Source organism: Eptatretus burgeri, chromosome 4 (assembly GCF_056783735.1).
Source record: "Eptatretus burgeri isolate ZD-2024b chromosome 4, Ebu_testis_v1, whole genome shotgun sequence".
NCBI lineage: Eukaryota > Metazoa > Chordata > Myxini > Myxiniformes > Myxinidae > Eptatretus > Eptatretus burgeri.
The window spans coordinates 4,569,155-4,588,209 of record NC_140964.1 but is presented as its reverse complement, the minus strand read 5'-3'; the positions used below and the strand labels follow the sequence as shown (position 1 = coordinate 4,588,209).

General features: G+C 43.5%; 1 protein-coding gene across 2 annotated transcripts in view; it reads right to left on the bottom strand.

The window, feature by feature from the left end:
* Window positions 1–19,055, bottom strand: part of LOC147027370 (sodium channel protein type 3 subunit alpha-like) — a 126,918-nt gene that overhangs the window by 60,485 nt on the left and 47,378 nt on the right. For both annotated transcript variants that reach the window (XM_085876721.1, XM_085876722.1), the window contains exons 15-16: window positions 7,064–7,244; window positions 5,836–5,993 (exon numbers count right to left, since the gene is read on the bottom strand). In XM_085876721.1, coding sequence (XP_085732847.1) covers window positions 5,836–5,993; window positions 7,064–7,244 — 339 coding nt within the window. The remainder of the gene's footprint in view (window positions 1–5,835; window positions 5,994–7,063; window positions 7,245–19,055) is intronic.

Genomic DNA, 19,055 nt, shown 5'->3' with positions numbered 1-19,055 from the left:
AGAGAGGAGAACAGAGAGAGGAGAACAGAGAGAGGAGAACAGAGAGAGGAGAACAGAGAGAGGAGAACAGAGAGAGGAGAACAGAGAGAGGAGAACAGAGAGAGGAGAACAGAGAGAGGAGAACAGAGAGAGGAGAACAGAGAGAGGAGAACAGAGAGAGGAGAACAGAGAGAGGGGCACAGAGAGAGGGGCACAGAGAGAGGGGCACAGAGAGAGGGGCACAGAGAGAGGGGCACAGAGAGAGGGGCACAGAGAGAGTCACACAGAGAGAGAGACACAGAGAGAGAGAGAGAGAGAGAGAGAGAGAGAGGGAGGGACAGAGAGAGGGAGGAACAGAGAGGGAGGGACAGATAGAGAGGCACAGAGAGAGGAACAGAGAGAGAGGCACACAGAGAGAGACGCACAGAGAGAGGGGGGACAGAGAGAGAGACAGAGGAACAGAGAGAGAGGAAGAGATAAAGAGAGAGAGGCACAGAGAGAGAGGACCAGAGAGAGAGAGACAAAGAGAGGCACAGAGAGAGGGAGGAACAGAGAGAGGCACAGAGAGAGGAACAGAGATAGAGGCACAGAGGAACTGAGAGACAGAGAGAAAATGAGAATGAGATTTCTTGAACCTTGAAATAATCAAACACCGAGCTCGTAACCATGTTTCCTCATTCGACATTTCTCCAAGGGCTGCTATTTTCACATCTCAAAATTCCTCATTCTCATTGATTTTTTTTCTTCATCTCAATGTACTCTTCCTTTATCTGAAATTTACATTCTTCTTGGAACACGGACGATCATGTGGCAGCACTTGTGTGGACATTTTGTTCCGTGGACTCAGACAAAAGTCCTCACTTATGCTTCATTGGTAAAGTTGCATCTCCAGAAGATACCACGTGCTTTGTATTCGAAGACTATTTATGAATAACATTTTCTATCCATGACAGAAAGACTTATTTAATTAACTTCCCATCTCAGTACATATTTCAGAAAGAATTAGGATCATTTGCCAGTAATTAAAAGTCTGCAATTCCCAATTCCAGATGGAGCAGGTGCACAAAAACGACTGATTCATAACATCCCTAACTTCATTGCATGCAATCGAATTGCATTTAACAAATAAAATCCAATAATAGTGGATGCAATCTGGAGGGGAGAAATCTCATTTTGTAAATGCAGATCCACGCAGCCCGTACTTTGAAGCCAAAATCCAACTTCCGTTTCTAAATGGGAAAACACCGATGAAGTAACATCACCGGGTTGCCTTGAGATCTATACCGACATCTTTCTGCAAACATTTCATGTTTGCTTATTATTTATAGTCAACGTCACAACCATGTGGATTTAGCCAATGTGTAAATAAGATGCATTCGTCTGTCTATTGCAGCATTGCTTGCAAAGTTATGTTATCTCTTTATGTGTGTGCCATCAGTGATGTACAGTATTACAATAGGCCCATTGCAGTGTTTGTTGGAAGCATTTGTTAGTTAACCATTACCCAGTTGTAGAAAGCACATGGTATGTATCCCGCAATGCTCATCAATGCCACCATGCCTCACTCACATATTTTTGCGTAGCTAATAAATGTGAAAGTGCTGCCATGTGTTAGAGTGTTTAATGCATGCATCTGTTACTTGCACCTGTGAACCACGTTTTACGACTGGCAGGACTTGGTGGAAGTCAACGCTAAGTAAAATTACCTTGCCTCCGAATGGCAAATGCTCCTGCATCAAATGACGCAATGTCAGATCCACTGCCTCAAGCATACGGCGATGTGCCATAGGTGCTTCTTCCATACAATGAGAGCTGCCTGGCGGATAAGTGTGGCAAGCTCACTCGGGCTAAACCCTTCATTTATTATCGAAATTGCTTATCCCTTTATTTGAGCGGTGTATTGGCAACAGATCGCTGGCTCTATCGCTTCCAAAAATATGAAATAACCCAGGTTATGCACATGAAGCAAAAACATTGCCACTGCTTATGTGCATAGATAATTCATTATTGTAATACAGGGTGTTCTAAAAAGACCTGGACAACTTTGATTGTTAATATGTTTAGTACCACAAATGACACAATGATACCCTTTGGTTTATACGATACAGAAACTCATAAAGTTTTCGAAACTTTCAGGTTTGGTGGTTTATTTTAAAAGAAAATGGCGACTCCACAGGAGAAAGCTCAGAGCGTCAAACGGTTCATCGAGACGAGATCCGACACGCAAGTTCAGCGTAATTTCCCGACAAGGAATGGAAGGAATCCGCCATCGCAGACTGGTATCAGAAAATGGTACAAGAAGTTTAAGGAGACTGGAAGTTGTTATAAACACAAAAGTACCGGTTGACCAAGCACAAGTGCAGCAGACATTGAACGAGTGTGTGAATCATTTCAACAAAGTCCCAGAAAAGCAATCTGATACGCATCCACAGAACTGGGACTACCAACCAGCACTGCACACAGGATTTTGCAGTCCTGAACCTTGTGGTGAGGCAGTTGTCCTGAAACCCACCTGAGCATAATCTCAGTTCTTTCCATAAAGCTCAGAACAAGTGTGTATCTACCCTCAGGAGAGCCAGAAAACAACATCTTTCTAAGCTCAAGTCTGAACTCTCAAACCTCTCTCCCTCCTCAAAATCCTGGTGGCATCAAATCTGTTTCTCGTGTATGTTCCCCCTCCATCCCCTCCCTTACCTCAAATGGCCGCACTGCTGATACCACACTTGAAAAGGCTGAATGCCTAAACTCGGTGTTTGCAGCTAAATCTTGTGTCCAAAACCCATCACTTTCTCTACCCACCTTACCCAGTCGCACCCAACTGTCCCTGGACTCTGTGTCCTTTTCTCCTGACAAGGTGGAGAGTTTGCTGTCAAACTTCGACTCAGATTCTGCAACCGGTCCAGACGGCATCAGCCCACGTGTCATAAAAAACCTGCTCTTCTGCTCTTGCTCACCCTCTCTCTGTTCTATTCAGCCTTTAATTTGTTCAAGGCCATCTGCCATCTGCTTGGAAATCTGCAAACATCACTGCCCTGCATAAAAAGGTGCAAAAACAGATCCCTGCAACTACAGACCAATCAGCCTTCTCCCAATCATCAGCAAGGTTATGGAATCCATCATCACTTCAGACATTAAATCCGTCCTCATCTCCAATGGCCTGATTTCCGATCATCAATTTGGTTTCAGACCAGGTCACTCTACCCTGGAAATGTTGCTTCTGCTCTCCCAACAATGGATGGAGGTCCTCATTGCCAGACGTGAAATCCGAGCCCTATTCCTGGACATAACACGTGCTTTTGACACAGTCTGTCACCCTGCCCTGCTCACCAAACTCTCTTCCTATGGTATCCAAGGCCATCTCCACTCATGGCTCGCAGACTTCCTCTCCTGTCGCAGTCAACATGTGGCCTGAAATGGAGTTCTTTCATCCCCTCTTCCTGTCCAGGCTGGAGTTCCTCAAGGTAGCGTTCTGGGCCCTGATCTTTTTCTGGTTTTCATCAATGATCTCTCCGACTCTCTGGAAAATCCAATATATCTCTTTGCTGATGACTCCACCCTCTGCCGTACCATCGGTCATCCCTCAGACTGGCAAGCAGCAGCTTCTTCGCTCACTGCAGATTTGGGTAAAATCACAAACTGGTCCAACACGTGGAACATGTCTTCCATTCCGGACAAATCTCACACTCTCACTATGTCTCTTCGAAAGGACCGTTTAGAACCCCCCCCCCCCACCCTCATCCACTTTTTCAACAATCCTCTGGAAGAAGTCCTTTCTTTCAAGCTTCTGGGTCTCACTATCTGCCATGACCTTTCCTAGGAAAGCCATATTTCAAATCTCGTCGCCAAAGTCAGTCGCCGACTGGGAATCCTCGGTTGTGCAAAGTCCTTCCTCGGCCCACCTGAGCTCCTGACCACTTACAAAGCTTTCGTCCACAGCCTAATGGAGTACTGCTCTCCCCTCTGGGCTGGTGCTCCTGCCTCCCACCTTTCTCGACTTCACGCTGTGGAAACCAAGGCATTTCGGATCATTGGCATCTCCCGCAATGAGGCTGAGATTTTGGGCCTCTCACTCTCTCACCGCAGGCTGGTTGGTGGTCTTTCTGTCTTCGACCGTCTCCTCTCCAGCCTCGCCCCCCCCCCTTGCTCTCTCTGCGATTTGTCCCCACCACATTTCCACAGGGCACTCAAGGTCCACCAACAACCCCCTTCTGGTAAAACTACCAAAATCACGAATCACTGCTCACCTTCACTCTTTCATTCCTCTTTTTCCCGCCTTTGGAATAAACTCCCTTCCTCTGTTCAATCCCATTCTTCCCTCCAGGCCTTCAAAACAGCTGTTCACCACCACCTCTTATCATCCAAATCCTCAATCTTTTCTACCCCCGATAATCCACCCCAAGCCCACCTCCTTCAAATTCTCTGCTTTCCTTCCTGAAAGTCCCTGTAATGTCCATCTTGTATTCTCCATGTTCCCCGCCCCATCCCTCTCCCTTCCACAGATCTCCTAATGTCGCTGTTCCTCACTGTTTTGTCCTTTATGAAAAAAAAAAAACACTGAATCTTTATGCCTATAAGGTGCAGATTCTACAGGAACTCAAATCAGATGACGGACCCAAATGGAAGGCTTTTGCCTTGGAAATGCTCTGCCGCATAGAGAATGATGAAGATTACCTGAAAGAGGTCATATTCCCAGAGGAAGCTTGTACTTTCATGTATCGGGGAAGGTGAACCAGCACAATTTGAGGATGTGGGGCTCTGCAAACCCCCACGTGGTCATTGAACACATACATGACAGTCCAAAGATCAATGTGTGGTGTGGCTTTCTCCGTGACAGCTTGTTGGGTCCGTTTTCCTTTGTGGAGGACAAAGTGACCTAAACAATTTACGTGAGCATGTTGGAAGTTCTTGCCTTCGCACACATTGAAGACCTGCAACCTGATATCGTTTCTCAACGGGATGGTGCTCCCTCATTGGGCCTTAGTCGTTCAAGCCGTCCTGAATGAAAAATTACCAGATCGCTGGAATGGCCGAGGCGGACCAACCACCAGACCCCTATGGTCACCAGACAAAACCCCCCTTGATGTTTTTTTTCCTGTGGGAGTTTGTCAACGATGTTGTCGTTCACAACATAAAGGTGCAGGATCTTCGCTCTCGGATCACAGCTGCACGCGCACTGGTGGACACAAACATTCTGAGCCAAACATGGCAAGAACTCGTGTACCGCCTTGATGTCCTGCGCACGACAAACGGAGCCCACATTGAAGTGCACTGGTGGTTTGCGGAAAACTTTGAGTTTCTGCATCATTTAAACCAAAGGGTGTCGTTGTATCTTTTGTGGTTCCAAATGTATTAACAACCAAAGTTGTCCGGGTCTTTTTGGAACACCTTGTATAGCTCGGATGGACTATAAACTCCAGTGCTGTATTTGGTAAGTTATTTGATTGCACTGGCTCATATGCTGACGCCTGAAGCCTGAGGCCTATATGCCTGAAGCCTGAGGCCTATCACCTTCTCAAGGGCCATGAAGCTTATTGGACCCGTTCATTAGATATTCGACGATCCTTTCAATCGTCGTTTGGGTTGTTTTACATTGAACAGAAAAGTTATAAGGCATGGCGATTGTTAATATGAGACTTCTGAAGACTCTTCAGGCTTAGCAGAGCAAGAAAATGGTGGACGTATGAGTCTCCAGCTTACATTTGTGAGCGAAGTTTGGCCAGCTGTCCAGAAAACGGGTTTTGACCGCAAGGCTTCAGACGCACGCAGTCGCGCCGACAGCTTTGTTACCTTTTAAGGTTATAATGATGTAAGGGCAACAGAACACGTGTAAACCGCCTTCAGGTATAAAGGACTCACCAGTGCTCCACTACTGAGGATTATCATGAAAACGATGAAACTTTCAAACCATGGATGTTCAACAATGACATAGCAGGTCTGACGAAAGAGCCACCATTTCCGCCAAAATCCTTTTGACATGTCCATGGTAAAGAGAAAAGGGCAGAAGGTCATGATCGCTGCAGGAAGAGAAACAGAGATAAGAAACAGACCTCACCTCCACATACCCGAACAAGAAGAGCCCCTCCAGGGCTATTGATCAACCTTTGGGTCATGCGACTGAGATAACACGTTTGAAATGAACACCATATCTACTGTTGAAGCAGTTCATTAATCCATGTGATCATTGTGCACCGCCATTTTTATGCGGTCATGCACAGTGATGCCCCATGAAGACCTTTCTATTTGTCTTGCTTTCAACCACGATAATCTTTGATCCACGGCTAACAGGATAGCCTAGATGTTGGCACACTCTCCTCCGACCTGTCTAACCTGGGTTTGAATCTCAGCCCAGCTATAAACTTTCACAGGAAAACGATTAATCAGTGCGTGTGCCGTCCCTCAGATGGGCATTAAGCCTGATGTCCCATCTGCTGGCATTAGTGGATGCTAAGTATCCCACGGTGCCTTTTGTGAAGAGTAGGCGACAAATGGCTGCTATCACCAGCACCCTCAACAAATCACAAATTCCTGCATCCTCATTCAAGTATCCTGGTATCAGAGTGTTTACCTGTCCAGCATTTTAACCCCTATGCAATGGAACTACCTTGACAGCTTCAGCGATGTTAACGGCATGAGGAGGACAATCAAATAAAACGATCTTTGATGCGTATTCCAATATTATGTTTAAAATTCATCATTCAGAGATGCGCAGGAAGTGTTCACAAATATTATATCGATCAGGAAGTGTCTCCACGAGTCAAGGTGGTTAACCCGATGCTCAAGAACATTGAGAAAATTTGGAATCTGTTCAAAGTATGGGAACAATGGTCATTTCTTCCCCAAAAAACCAGAAAGAAATGAAATGCAGTTGGACCTTTTATCCGTTAATGAATGCGATAAGATGAAACAGCAGGCCTGAACGGAATGCTCCACAATGTGGGGCCTTCCTGCTGACATTGCAGCAGCTGAAAAATAACAAAAGATTGTTTAACCTGTAATCTGAGGCCTCATTAGTTTATCAGGTTTACAGATGCTCAAAAGTTCTGCAAATGAAACTACTCAAGAATGTCAATGCAATTGTTATTACCATCAGGACAGCATCCGCCAGGTCCATCTTCCTCTTCTTTCTGTGTCGATCCTTCTTTCTCGTCGATACTCTGCACATCATGCGTCTCCTCAGGAATTTCCACATGGAGTGCATTGCCATCGTCCAGGTGCACGTATTTCTCCTCAACATTGTCCTCCTCGATGATGCTCACGTCTGTGCTCTGTCATCATCAGGCAGAGAGAAATCCAAATTTACATCACCATATCTCACAGTACGCCTTTACCTCATTCTGATTAACACACTATATCGTGAATCAGAATATGTCGAACTGCCGTCTGCAATGACAACTTCACGGCCCTCAAAAATGAAGCATGGCATGTGGCTGCTGGTTGCACCATTCCCTGGGGGTGTGGTGGTACCACCGATGCAGTGCCCTCTATTACCAGTAAACTGGAACTCATTTCATCGACCTCCGAAGGATGACAGGCCGAGTCAACGCCACTCGGGGTTAATACAACGGCCAACAGGGTTTGAACTGAAGACCCTCAGATGTGACACCAGACACCTTCATTGTTAAGCCAACACTGAGCTTATTTTTCCTTCAAGATATACACAGGCATACATATACATATACGTTTACATTTTCATATATCTGAATCAAACCCCCAAACTTTACAAGGCAACAAGGCACAAATCGAGTCCCATCAGCGCTTCCTACAGACCTACCAGCAACAAGTGTCGCCTGCCACGAGAGCACATTGTCTCTGTCCTGCTGATCACCAGTCAGGAATATTAAAATCAAGCAAAGCGAAGCACACTGACTATGACATGACGCTGACGTATATGACACGATTCTTGTTATATATTGTTGTGGTTCTACAAAACCGCATGCCTCTAAGGCAATGGCACCCAACATACAGTGATCCCCACGCAGTTATTTCGTTAGTCTTCATGCAGTTAGACCTTCCCCTCATGTCTAGTGGGTTAACAAGATGAAGTGTGTTGTGTGGGTCTAATAGCTGGGTTGATTAACTATATCTCTGTCTCCTATTCTGATTTCTAATCCAACCCTTTCCTTTTAGCCATGGTGCAAGTCAAGCAAGAAAGCACACGCGCCGTGCAGAATGCGGTTGCATAGCAAACACACGACTCAGCCTCCCGTGGCTGGGAATCAACAGAAGCACAACCATACTGTGCAGCACACAAATGGCGCGCCAAGATTTCATTCAAATCTACGCGCCAATTTCCAACAGCATCTCACCTTGCTCCACCCCTCGCTCACCAAACTTCACTACTTCGACCACCAACACCTCTCGCACACGGGAAAAATATTCCTGCACCCCCTCGTACCTCTACATCGCTACAATTCGACACTAAATAGAGGCGTGCTGGAAGACTCAGGCTGTACTAAGACCACGTGATGTGTGAACGAGCAACAGATGTTAATAGCATCAACCGCCTCTCACTGGGAATGTCTCGGGTGAGAACGTGGGATTGATACGACCCTCATCCAGTTACCAGAACACGGCAAGACGGGCGAGGCGAGGAGGGTCGCGGGAAGGGCGATCCAGGAGTTTGGTATGGGACCCGGGCGTGCATTTTGGTTCATGAGAGGGGGGGCGTGGATGGCGGGTGTGCATTGCTATTCGGCATTTGGACTGCACTTGGAGCACGTTCAGGACCGGGGTGCTGGCTCACACCCTTTGTTGAGTCAGGAGTTTCGGGCCGTGGCGAGCCGGATGAGCAAATGAGACCGCTTCTGACCACGGCAGCCTGGCAGGGCGTGGCTAGGGCCGCTCTGGCCCAACAGAAGAAGGGGATTCGGGTCACAGCACGTCGCCTTCAGGTCGTCACCCCACCCTTCACCCGGGGCTTATAAAAGGAGGAGTGTGGAGCCGCTCGCTGTCTTCTTCACCATCTTCTTCTCTGCTTATCTCGGCTCTGCGTTGGCTGCTCCTCGTTGCACTACCCTTCGCTGGCATTTCACTCACCGTTGGTGTGTGACTGAGATGTGCTTATTCCGCAGGACCAGTGCAGAGAGCACGTTGCCACGAGCCCCAACAAAGTGACTTAGCCGGAGATAACGTGCCAACTCTTGAGGTGGGAACACTCAAGCGGAGCGTCCCATGGTGGTACACGCTACACCAGCAGACCTATGCACGAGTAGGTTAGTGATCTTTCGCCTCATGCATCTTCTCTCCTCTCTTTCTTTCCACCCCTCTATCCCATCCCTTTTGGATGCACAAAAGAGCATCATTACTGACTGGCAATCCCATTTTCCTCTGGCATGCTGCACTCCCCATATTGCACTAAACCATACCTCCCACTCCCACACCTTAGACACCAGTATTTCTCCCTCCTACCCTCCCTAAGCATACTAGGTTGCGTAGGTAAGCCGACCGTGCCTAGTGTTGCAAGGCCGTTTGTCCTCATCTGCTCTCTTTCTTTCTGGCTATCTAATCTTCCTTGGGTGTGTGTGTGTGTGTGTGTGTGTGTGTGTGTGTGTGTGTGTGTGTGTTAGTGTGAGAGGTAAATCATACACACACACACACACACACACACACACACACACACACACACAATTACATACAGTGCCTATAGAAAGTCTACAACCCCTTTCAGAATTTTCGCCTTTTGTTGCATTATAGCCTGGAATTAAATTTCATGAAATCAGACTTTTCCCACCATTATTTACACATCGTGACCCACAACTTCCAAATGAAAAACAAATTCTGTGAATTTCCAAAAATTAAATGAAAATACAAAACAAGTTTATCTTGGTTGGATAAGTGTCCACCCCCCTTTCATGGCAATTGTAAATTAGCTCAGGTTGAAGCAATCACTTTCAAAATCACACACCAAGTTAATTGGTCTCCACCTGTGTTAAATTGTAGCGATTCTGGTTATTTCAAAATAACATCAGCTGTTTCTGTAGGTTTCCTCTGATGGGTAGTGCATTTCACAGCAAAGACTCAATCATGAGAACCAATGTGCTTTCAAAAGACCTCCAGGATAAAGTTGTGGAAAGGCACTGATCAGGGAATGGGTATAAAAATATTACAAAGGCCTTGACTATCCCTAAGAACAGAATCAAGACTATCATTTTGAAGTGGAAGGTGGATGGTACCACCAATACCCTGCCTAGATTAGGCCGTCCCTCCAAACTGGATGACCAAGCAGAGAAGCGACTGATCAGAGAGGCCACTAAGAGCTCAATGGAAAAGACTGGTCATTGTGTATAAATCACAATATCCCAAGCACTTCATAAGTCTGGCCTGTGCAGTAGAGTGGCAAGGAAACCATTATTCAAAAAGCCTACCTTGAGTCCTGTTTCAGGAATGCAAAAAAATCTCTCTGGAGATTCTGAAACCATGGGGCAAAAAGTTTTTGGTCTGACAAAACCAAGATGGAACTTTTTGGCCGAAATGCAAAACGTTACATTTGGCACAAACACAACACAGCACATCAGCCAAAGAACACCATCCTAACTGTGAAGCATGGTGGTGACAGCCAATTGTTATGGAGATGCTTCTCATCAGCACCTCGGGCACTTGGCAGGAGAGATGCGAAAATGGATGGAGCAAAATGCAGAAAAATCCGAGAGGAAAATCTGCTGTAATAAAGTGGAAATTTGGACAGAAGTTCACCTTTCAGCATGACATTGACCCAAAGCTACACTGGAGTGGCTCAGGAACAAAAATATAGATGTCTTTGAGTGGCCCAGTCAGAATACCCGACCTATATCCAATCGAAAATCTGTGGCATGACTTGAAGATTGCTGTCCATCAACCCTCCCCACGCAACTTGAATGAGCTTGAATAGTTTTGTACAGAAGAATGGACAAATATTGTCCAATCAAGATGTGCAATGTTGGAAGCGACCTATCCCATCAGACTCAAAGCTGCAATTGCTGTCAAATGTGCTTCCGCCAAGTATTAACTCAGGGAGGGGGTGGACACTTATCCAACCAAGATATTCTAGTTTTGTATTTTTAATTAACTTTCTGAAATTTGTAGAATTTGTTTTTTTTTCATGAACGGTGGAAAAAGTGTGATTTAATGAAATTTAATTCCAGGACTGGTATCAGAGTCCAGGACAGGACTTTGTGGACTTCAGGTGCAACAAAAGGTAAAAAAATTGAAAGGGGTTGTAGACTTTATACAGGCACTGTATGTATATATTCATCAAATAATTATCAATGATAACAGTAATATGTGTTTATTATTGTAATTTAACAGCTTTTCTAAATGTGCGTGAAACAAACTGCTGAAGTAAATGGCAAGAACATTGTGATTTTATATTAATCAATACTTTGTGCGTCCGCCCTTTGCTTTCTTGAGTAACATCACTCTTTCACCCATGCTTCCTGTAAACGACTGAAGCACTCTTACAGGAATATTGTGTCAAATATCCTGGAGTACATTCCACAGTTCTGTATCGTTAGTTTGGTTCCTCTTGTTCTCTGTTTCCAGGTAATCCCACGTGGCCTCGATGCAACTCATGTCCAGACTCTGGGGTGGCCATTGTTTCACCTGGAGCACACGAGCTGTAACCTTCTTGTCCAAACAGTTTTTACCATATTGCAAGTGTGTTTTGGATCATTATCTTACTGGAAATTGAATCCTCTTCCGATTATTCAATTTCCACAAGGAACTGCAGGGTGCTATCCATCGATGGATTTAGGATGTCTTGGGCTCTGGGTGGTAATCCAACCATGGGCCCTCCGACTCCCCTTCCCATCACGTAGTTATACACATCAGGGAGCTATGTCATAGTGCACTGTGTTAAATACTGTATGCTTCAGGTCAAAGTCAGGTCAGGTCAGGTCTTGATCTCAGGATATGTTCTTATCGATACTATAATGATGCTCATTTCATATTCTATTATGTTAAAAAATAGAAACCCTGTACAAACAATGAACAAGAACACTTTCATTAAAAAATGGTTACATTTTGAAACTAAATTGACAATGACAGCAATTAAAACAAGACAGCACAATTTATTTGTAATGCCATAATTTGTCATTCTTTTGTTAGCTTGGTTGAGCACAATAACTAATAACGGCTGATGCAATTCCAATAATTCTTAATTACAATGATTACAATCCACCCCCCACCCTCTTTAGCCCCCCTCTTTAGATCTACCCGAGGAAATCGTCCCCCCCCCCACCCCATCACTGATGCTACCTGATTGTAGTTCTCTCTTGTTAGCGTCCCATTGATTTCAACAGGTTTCCCTGCACCAAAAACTGAGATACATCCTTGGACAGTCACAGAACCTCCCCCGTGTTTAACAGTCAGCTACAAACTTTGCATATCGTAACCTTCTCAAGGTCTTCAGGGTACGAACTGGCATCTCTTTAATCCAAAAAGTTAAAACTGATTCATCAGACCAGAGTACTCAATTCCATCTTGATGCTTGCCCGATCTTGGAGTTGTCTTGCAAATTTCAGTCTTTTTACCTTATCCTGTGGTCTCGGCAGTGGTTTCTTTGCTGCAACTCTGCCATGGAGATCTGCAACAATCAGTCTTCTGCGCACAGTGCCGGATGAGATGTTAATGTTCAGGCCTGCTCTCGTTTTATTTGTCAGCTGCTGACTTAATTTCTTCTATCGCAGAAGCTGAGCAACTTCAAATGCTTTTCTTGCCTTGGGGAGGTTATTTTGGGCCTTCCTGGCCTTTTCTTGTCTTCTGTCATCAAGCCGGCAAGCTGGGAGCAACAATTCACATTTATTGCCACATCTGATGCAATTTAAATACCTTAATGGCAGCGAGGTGCTCCATTTGAAACGGTTTGTTCGATATACCGTGCCCTCGATAAGTATTGGAACAGTGAAGTGAAATTTGTCACTGTTTCTGTGTACCCAAGAAATTTGGATTTGAGATCAAAAGATGAATATGAGGTAAGAGTACAGGTCAGCTTTTATTTCTTGATATTTCTATGCATATGTGTTTAACCATTGTCAAACAATAGCACTTTTTATGTTCCGTCTCCCCATTTTATGTGAGCAAAAGTATTGGAACAAATGACTGACAAGTGTTTGTTGTTGATAAGGTGCTTCTTATTGCAATGATTGTTCACACATAAAAGAGCTGTGAATGTCTAGTCCTGGGTTTAGCCTTTGCTTTTGCCTTGGGAGTTTGCCTTTGGAGTCAGTCGGGATAAACCAACATGAAGACCAGAAAACTCTCTTTGAAAGAAATGCAAGAGCAGAATTTGGAAGCTGAAAGAACAGAAAAATTCATACAATTGGAACAGTAGCACAAAAATTTAGCCGAGCAAGTATCGTAGCACAATTTTTTTGGCTTTTTTATTGCCATAGCACAAAAATTTGGCATAGCAAACAATTTTGAATGTCTTTAAAAAGAAAGAAACCACAAGTGTACTTTGCAATAGACAACGTCCAGGTCGGCCAAGGAAAACAACTGCAGTTGATGACAGAAAAAATCATCAGAGCTGTGAAAAAACCCCTAAAACAACTCCAGTGACATCACCCACAACCCCCAAAGTGCAATGGCCAAAGTATCACAATCTGTCGGTCGCAGAAGATTTTGACAGCAGAATTACAAAGACTACACCGCAAAATAAAAACCCCTCATCAGCACCAAAAATAGAAAAGGCCAGATTAGAATTTGCCAAGAAGTACAGAGATGCACCAGTCGAGTTCTGGAACAAAGTTTTATGGACAGATGAGACCAAGATAAACCTTTACCAAAGCGATGGAAAGGCTAAAGTGTGAAGAAAGAAAGGAACTGCATTAGATCCGAAGCATGATACCTCATCTATGAAGCATGGTGGAGGTAGTGTCATGGCTTGGGCTTGCACGTCTGCCTCTGTAACTGGCTCAGTCATCTTTATTGATGATGTAACGAATGATGGCAGCAGCAGAATTAATTCGGAAGTGTACAGAAATATTTTGTCTGCCTATGTTCAAGAAAATGCCTCGACACTCATTGGGCAGCGCTTCACCTTGCAGCAAGACAATGACCCAAAACACACTGCCAACACAACCAAGGAGTTCATCAGGGGAAAAAGTGGAAGGTTTTAGACTGGCCAAGTCAATCTCCTGATTTTAGTCCAATGGAGCATGCATTTCACTTGATGAAGAAGAGACTAAAGTTGTCCATCCATTGGGACCATACTCTGTACAGATCGTCGGTGCTGCCGAAGCGGTCTCCTGGGCTATTGAGCACAATCACGGACAGGTCGCCACTCCGGCACAGGAGACTCGAATGGCTCAATCATCCCAGCAAACTGGTACTCATTTTGCTGACCACGGAAGGATGACAGACTCAAGTCAGAATCCCCCAAATCAAACAACAACTGAAACGGGCTGCAGTAAAGGCTTGGCAAAAGGATCTCAAAGGAGGATACCAATAGTTTGGTGATGCCAACGGGTCACAGGCCCGATGGAGTTACTGCATGCTCGGGATATGTAACCAAATACTAACTAGTATGCTACTTTAAATTTACTTACGTTAATTAGTCCAGTCAACTAGCAGGAAAAGGGACAACCAAGAACTAAAAATCATTAATTTTTTTCTGTGCTACATTGATGAATTCCTAATGAACACTATATCCAAAATGGAGACAAAAGGATTTGGTGCAACATGAGTAAATTGAACTTTCACTTCAGGTGGACTGTATGCATTTTAAGTGTCATTTTTGGTAAAGTACAGGCGTACAATTCTGTCTCACAAATTCCTTTATAAGAGAATAGTTCAGAATAACCACATTAAATATACATTGCTCAATTCGTTTCACCGAGACCGATCGAATGATGGTCAAAGTGGGAGCACTTTAACCAGTTGTGTTGGCACAATATGATGCTATAATATGTCTGATATGCGACACGTTCTTGAGTGTGATCGATCAACATACTGGGAATGTGAGGGAATATATTCATGCTACATACTGTGCATGTAGTGTACACCAGGTACAGTAAATTAATTAATTATGAGCATAACGTGCATGGTGCCATATACTTGGAAACTATATTAATATTAAAAGCAAACAACAGTTAATATAGTTTGCTCTCAAAAACAGCGATCCAAAACTAAACAGTCATTTTCACTCCATATATGACATTTCACAGTTCTTCATCCATGTCCATAGAAGGAAAGGGTGAGTTTGCACAACTCGTTCCCTTGCACTCACGACGTGCTATTGAGCATTCCAGACCATGTTTTTTGCAGGTACACTGTTTCGTATTACAGTCCGTATTGCATTTGCATCTGATCACCTTCAGTCGAGCTTCTGGAGCTGGTGGAAAATCTGTTGTTCGTGGTTCAAGTCGACCAGATACCAATACCCATCCCCACTCTTCCAGATCCAAGCGCTTGCCCATCCACTGCTGAACTTGGAAATACGCACAGGCGATGTGATATTGTACTGCTTCAGCTGTTGGTCATAGAGTGTGAACCTGCACAGAAGAGGTACTTGCAGAAACTTTCTCTCAAAATCGCCGGTTACACAGTGCATCCAGTCCATCACCTGGAGTACCATTGTACAGGTAGACAAGCGCCTCTTCTCCAGCTAAGGTGACCTCATCTATGGATGCTACTCAGCAGCATACTTCTGCCTGCTTTATGAAATGAGTATTGCTCCTCAGCTACTTCAAAGCAACCCCTTTCCCAATGCTGAACAGCCACAGACTGCCTGCACGACTGGAAGCAAGTTGCACATCTCTGGACAAAAAGCACTCTGCAACCAATGTATGTTCCATATTTTCTGAATCTTGTTGGATTGCTCTTTCTCTGACCTAAGGAAGAGATTGAATGAAGTGGAGTCGGCATGAAAGCAAAGCAATATCAAGATGTCTGTGTCCTCTACGATGACTGTTGTGGCACACGTGAAAGCAGATTCTACCGCTGTCTGGACAATTAACAAATCTGCATCACTTTCTGCATGAACAATTTTGCACCCACTTTCTTGCAGCTTCTCACCAAGCATTAAAATGAACCTCTTTTTGTTTGTACTGTTGGCCAAGAAGCGGTCCTTCTTCATTTTAATGGACATCACTCCAACAAAGTTGACTCGGAGACCTGTAGTACCTCCTGATCAACGAAGATGTGTCATATCCTTTGTGGATGGACCTGCTCTAAATCCATCAAAAACAATGAAGGGATATTCGTACTTCCTTGTAACATAGTCAACGTTCATCTTGCAGACAGAGTCAAATTTTACATCATGTGGCCATGGCAGTCATTGGAGTAGTGAGCTACCGTTAAGGACATACTTAATTTCTCCTTCTGATGGTGGAGGCATGTCAGCGCCTCTCCCTGCAGTCCAAATTGTGTCAGCAAGTGCTGACTTGTTTGTTTCTTAAATAAGTCCCGATGACTCAAAGATGACGGTTACTTCCACAGCTCGTACTTGAATATATCTGCTCTATTATCAGTGACTTCAGTAGCACTTGTAACCAAACGCTGAAAGAGTTCCTGCGGATCCACGAGGAAGGGTTCACCATCAATTTTAGCAGAAACCTTATTGGCCATGATGACATGTTTCTTTTTCTTGAAAGTATCTTCCATAACTTTGTTCCCCACCATTCATTCGATAAATTTTACAACCCACTTCTTTTACTTTGTCTGCATTTCCAGTTTTGTCAGCTGTAACACCAGTGGTGATGTTATGCAGATTTGCATCTGCACAGAAAGGATTCCTGTCCAGAAGAAACTCCAGGAGACGATTTGTATCATTGTTGTCTCTTGCCTGCCTTGCTTTTGTCATATCTTTGTGTTGCCTTTTTGTCAGATATTCTGTATCCATTACCTCCTGTACGGCAGCATTCAAATCAGCACATGCTGGCATAGACAGGAGCCATTGTGTGCATTGAAATTCCACCATTCCCCAACCATGTGTCAGTCGTCCTGTCATTTTCATGGTTCTCATTAGCACTTGTTTGATAATCAAATCTGATGATAACACAGCCCAATATCGGTCATTTGTCGAATAACATGATGCTCGGTTTGGAAGAAAGCAAACACACCGGGATGCTGGCTTTCTAGTTGGATCAACTGTTATACGTAAACGTGCATAGATTTTGCAAACAAATTGTGCCCAATGAATGCTCCAGATTTTCTGCTGCGAAATAAGGCAGCATTTCTTGAAGCGACTGGAGAAGAAGTTCCCAATTTCCCATGAATTGGCGAAGCACATCAATCATCTCCATGTATTGCAACCAGAGACGTCTAGCACGACGACCACATATCGCAGCCTTTTATCATCCAATTTTTGTCGGACCTTATCAAAGAATACTTCTTTAAACATACCGCATCTGCTGAAAGTTCACGAGCCATAAGTTTGTCATATAGCTGGACTGCTATGGTCAAATCTTCATCAGTGTCTTCTACTGTAACTGGAACATATTCTCGATTCATCTCTGAGACTGAGGGGTCCATCAGAGTGAGTGTATTCTGTCCCTCTTTAGGATTATCCTCGCCTTCCAATCGATTTTCATCTGGATTGCTTGTTCCCGGCCTATTTCCAACTTCAGTATTTTCAGTCATGTGTGGGTCCAAAATGGGTGGGCGTTGAATGCTTTTGTTTGTAATCATCACATTCAGAGCAGTGTCGAAAAGAAAATGTCTTCTCACTGGATATTGTGTTGAGGGCCTCCACAAAATTCACCTTTAAAGAAACAGGGGACAGAAAGACGGACGTACGGTAGCAATCCCTAACAGCCAGGCCATAACATAAAGAATAAGTTATAATATCAAAAGCATCCTAGCAAAAATGTGGGAAGCATACATAAACGCAAATCATGTATTCACTCTCTGAATGTACATTGACGCAGTGAATTTAGGCTAAAATACACAACATTTTAAAAATAAAAAATTAAAATGTTCCACCCCCGACATTCATCCACATTTTTGATATCTTGTTCGGTATGGATTATAGAATAAGTTACAACTCAAATTATTACCCTCGCCGAAGGAGACGGTATTGTTTGGGTCCGTTTGTTTCTTTGTTTGTCTGTTTGTCTGCACAGAACTTTTGTGTTTTTTACATATATATATATATATATATATATATATATATATATATATATATATATATATATATATATATATATATATATATATATATATATATATATATATATATATATATATATATATATATATATATATATATATATATATACTTCTCCCATTCTCTTCCAGCTGAAGAAACTGCATACAACAACCATGAAAGGCTACAAAGGTAAGCCCTTTGCTGTTTCAACCCCTTCCCAGTCTTCCTCCACAGCTATAATGACATTCACAAATAATACATACTTGAGAATCCCCTCCATATACAGGTGAGAGATGAGTGGGTCTTTGTTTTTTCATTACATACTTGCAAAATCTAAGATTTTATTTAAGTATATTGGCCAGTCGATTTTGTTATTCTGTCTCTGTCAATGGTCTGCAGGTCACAATTTTAAGCTGATCTCCATGAAACTTTACCAAGTTGTACAGGTAGTCTCAACTGAGAAACCTATTGATTTTTAGGTCAAAGGTCATCTTGAGGTCAAATTTCTAAAATCATCAATTTTCATCCGATTGACTTGAAAGTTAAACTGCAATTGCACACTGCATTATTGATAGGGAAAAACAACTTTTTTTAAGGTCAAAGGTCAACTCAAGGTTGACTTCTAAAATCATCAATTTTCAACTGAAAAATCATCAATTTACATCCTCTTAACCTGAATGGTGAACAGGAGTTGCATAGTCCATCACTGAATTGGGAAAGCAACTATTTGAGGTCAAAAGGTCAATTCAAGGTCAAACTTCTAAAATCAGCAAATTTCATCTGAAAAATTGTCAACTTTCATCAGATTTACCTTGTGATTAAGCAGCGATTACAGAGTGCATCGCTGAATTTGGAAACCAACTATTTTGAGGTCAACTCAAGGTCAAAGTTCTAAAATCATCTATTGCAATCTGAAAAATAATAAATTTTCATCCGATTGACCTGAACTTTGATTAAGATTGTCAATTTTAATCTTAATGAAATGGACAATTTGATGTATCCATGACAACCT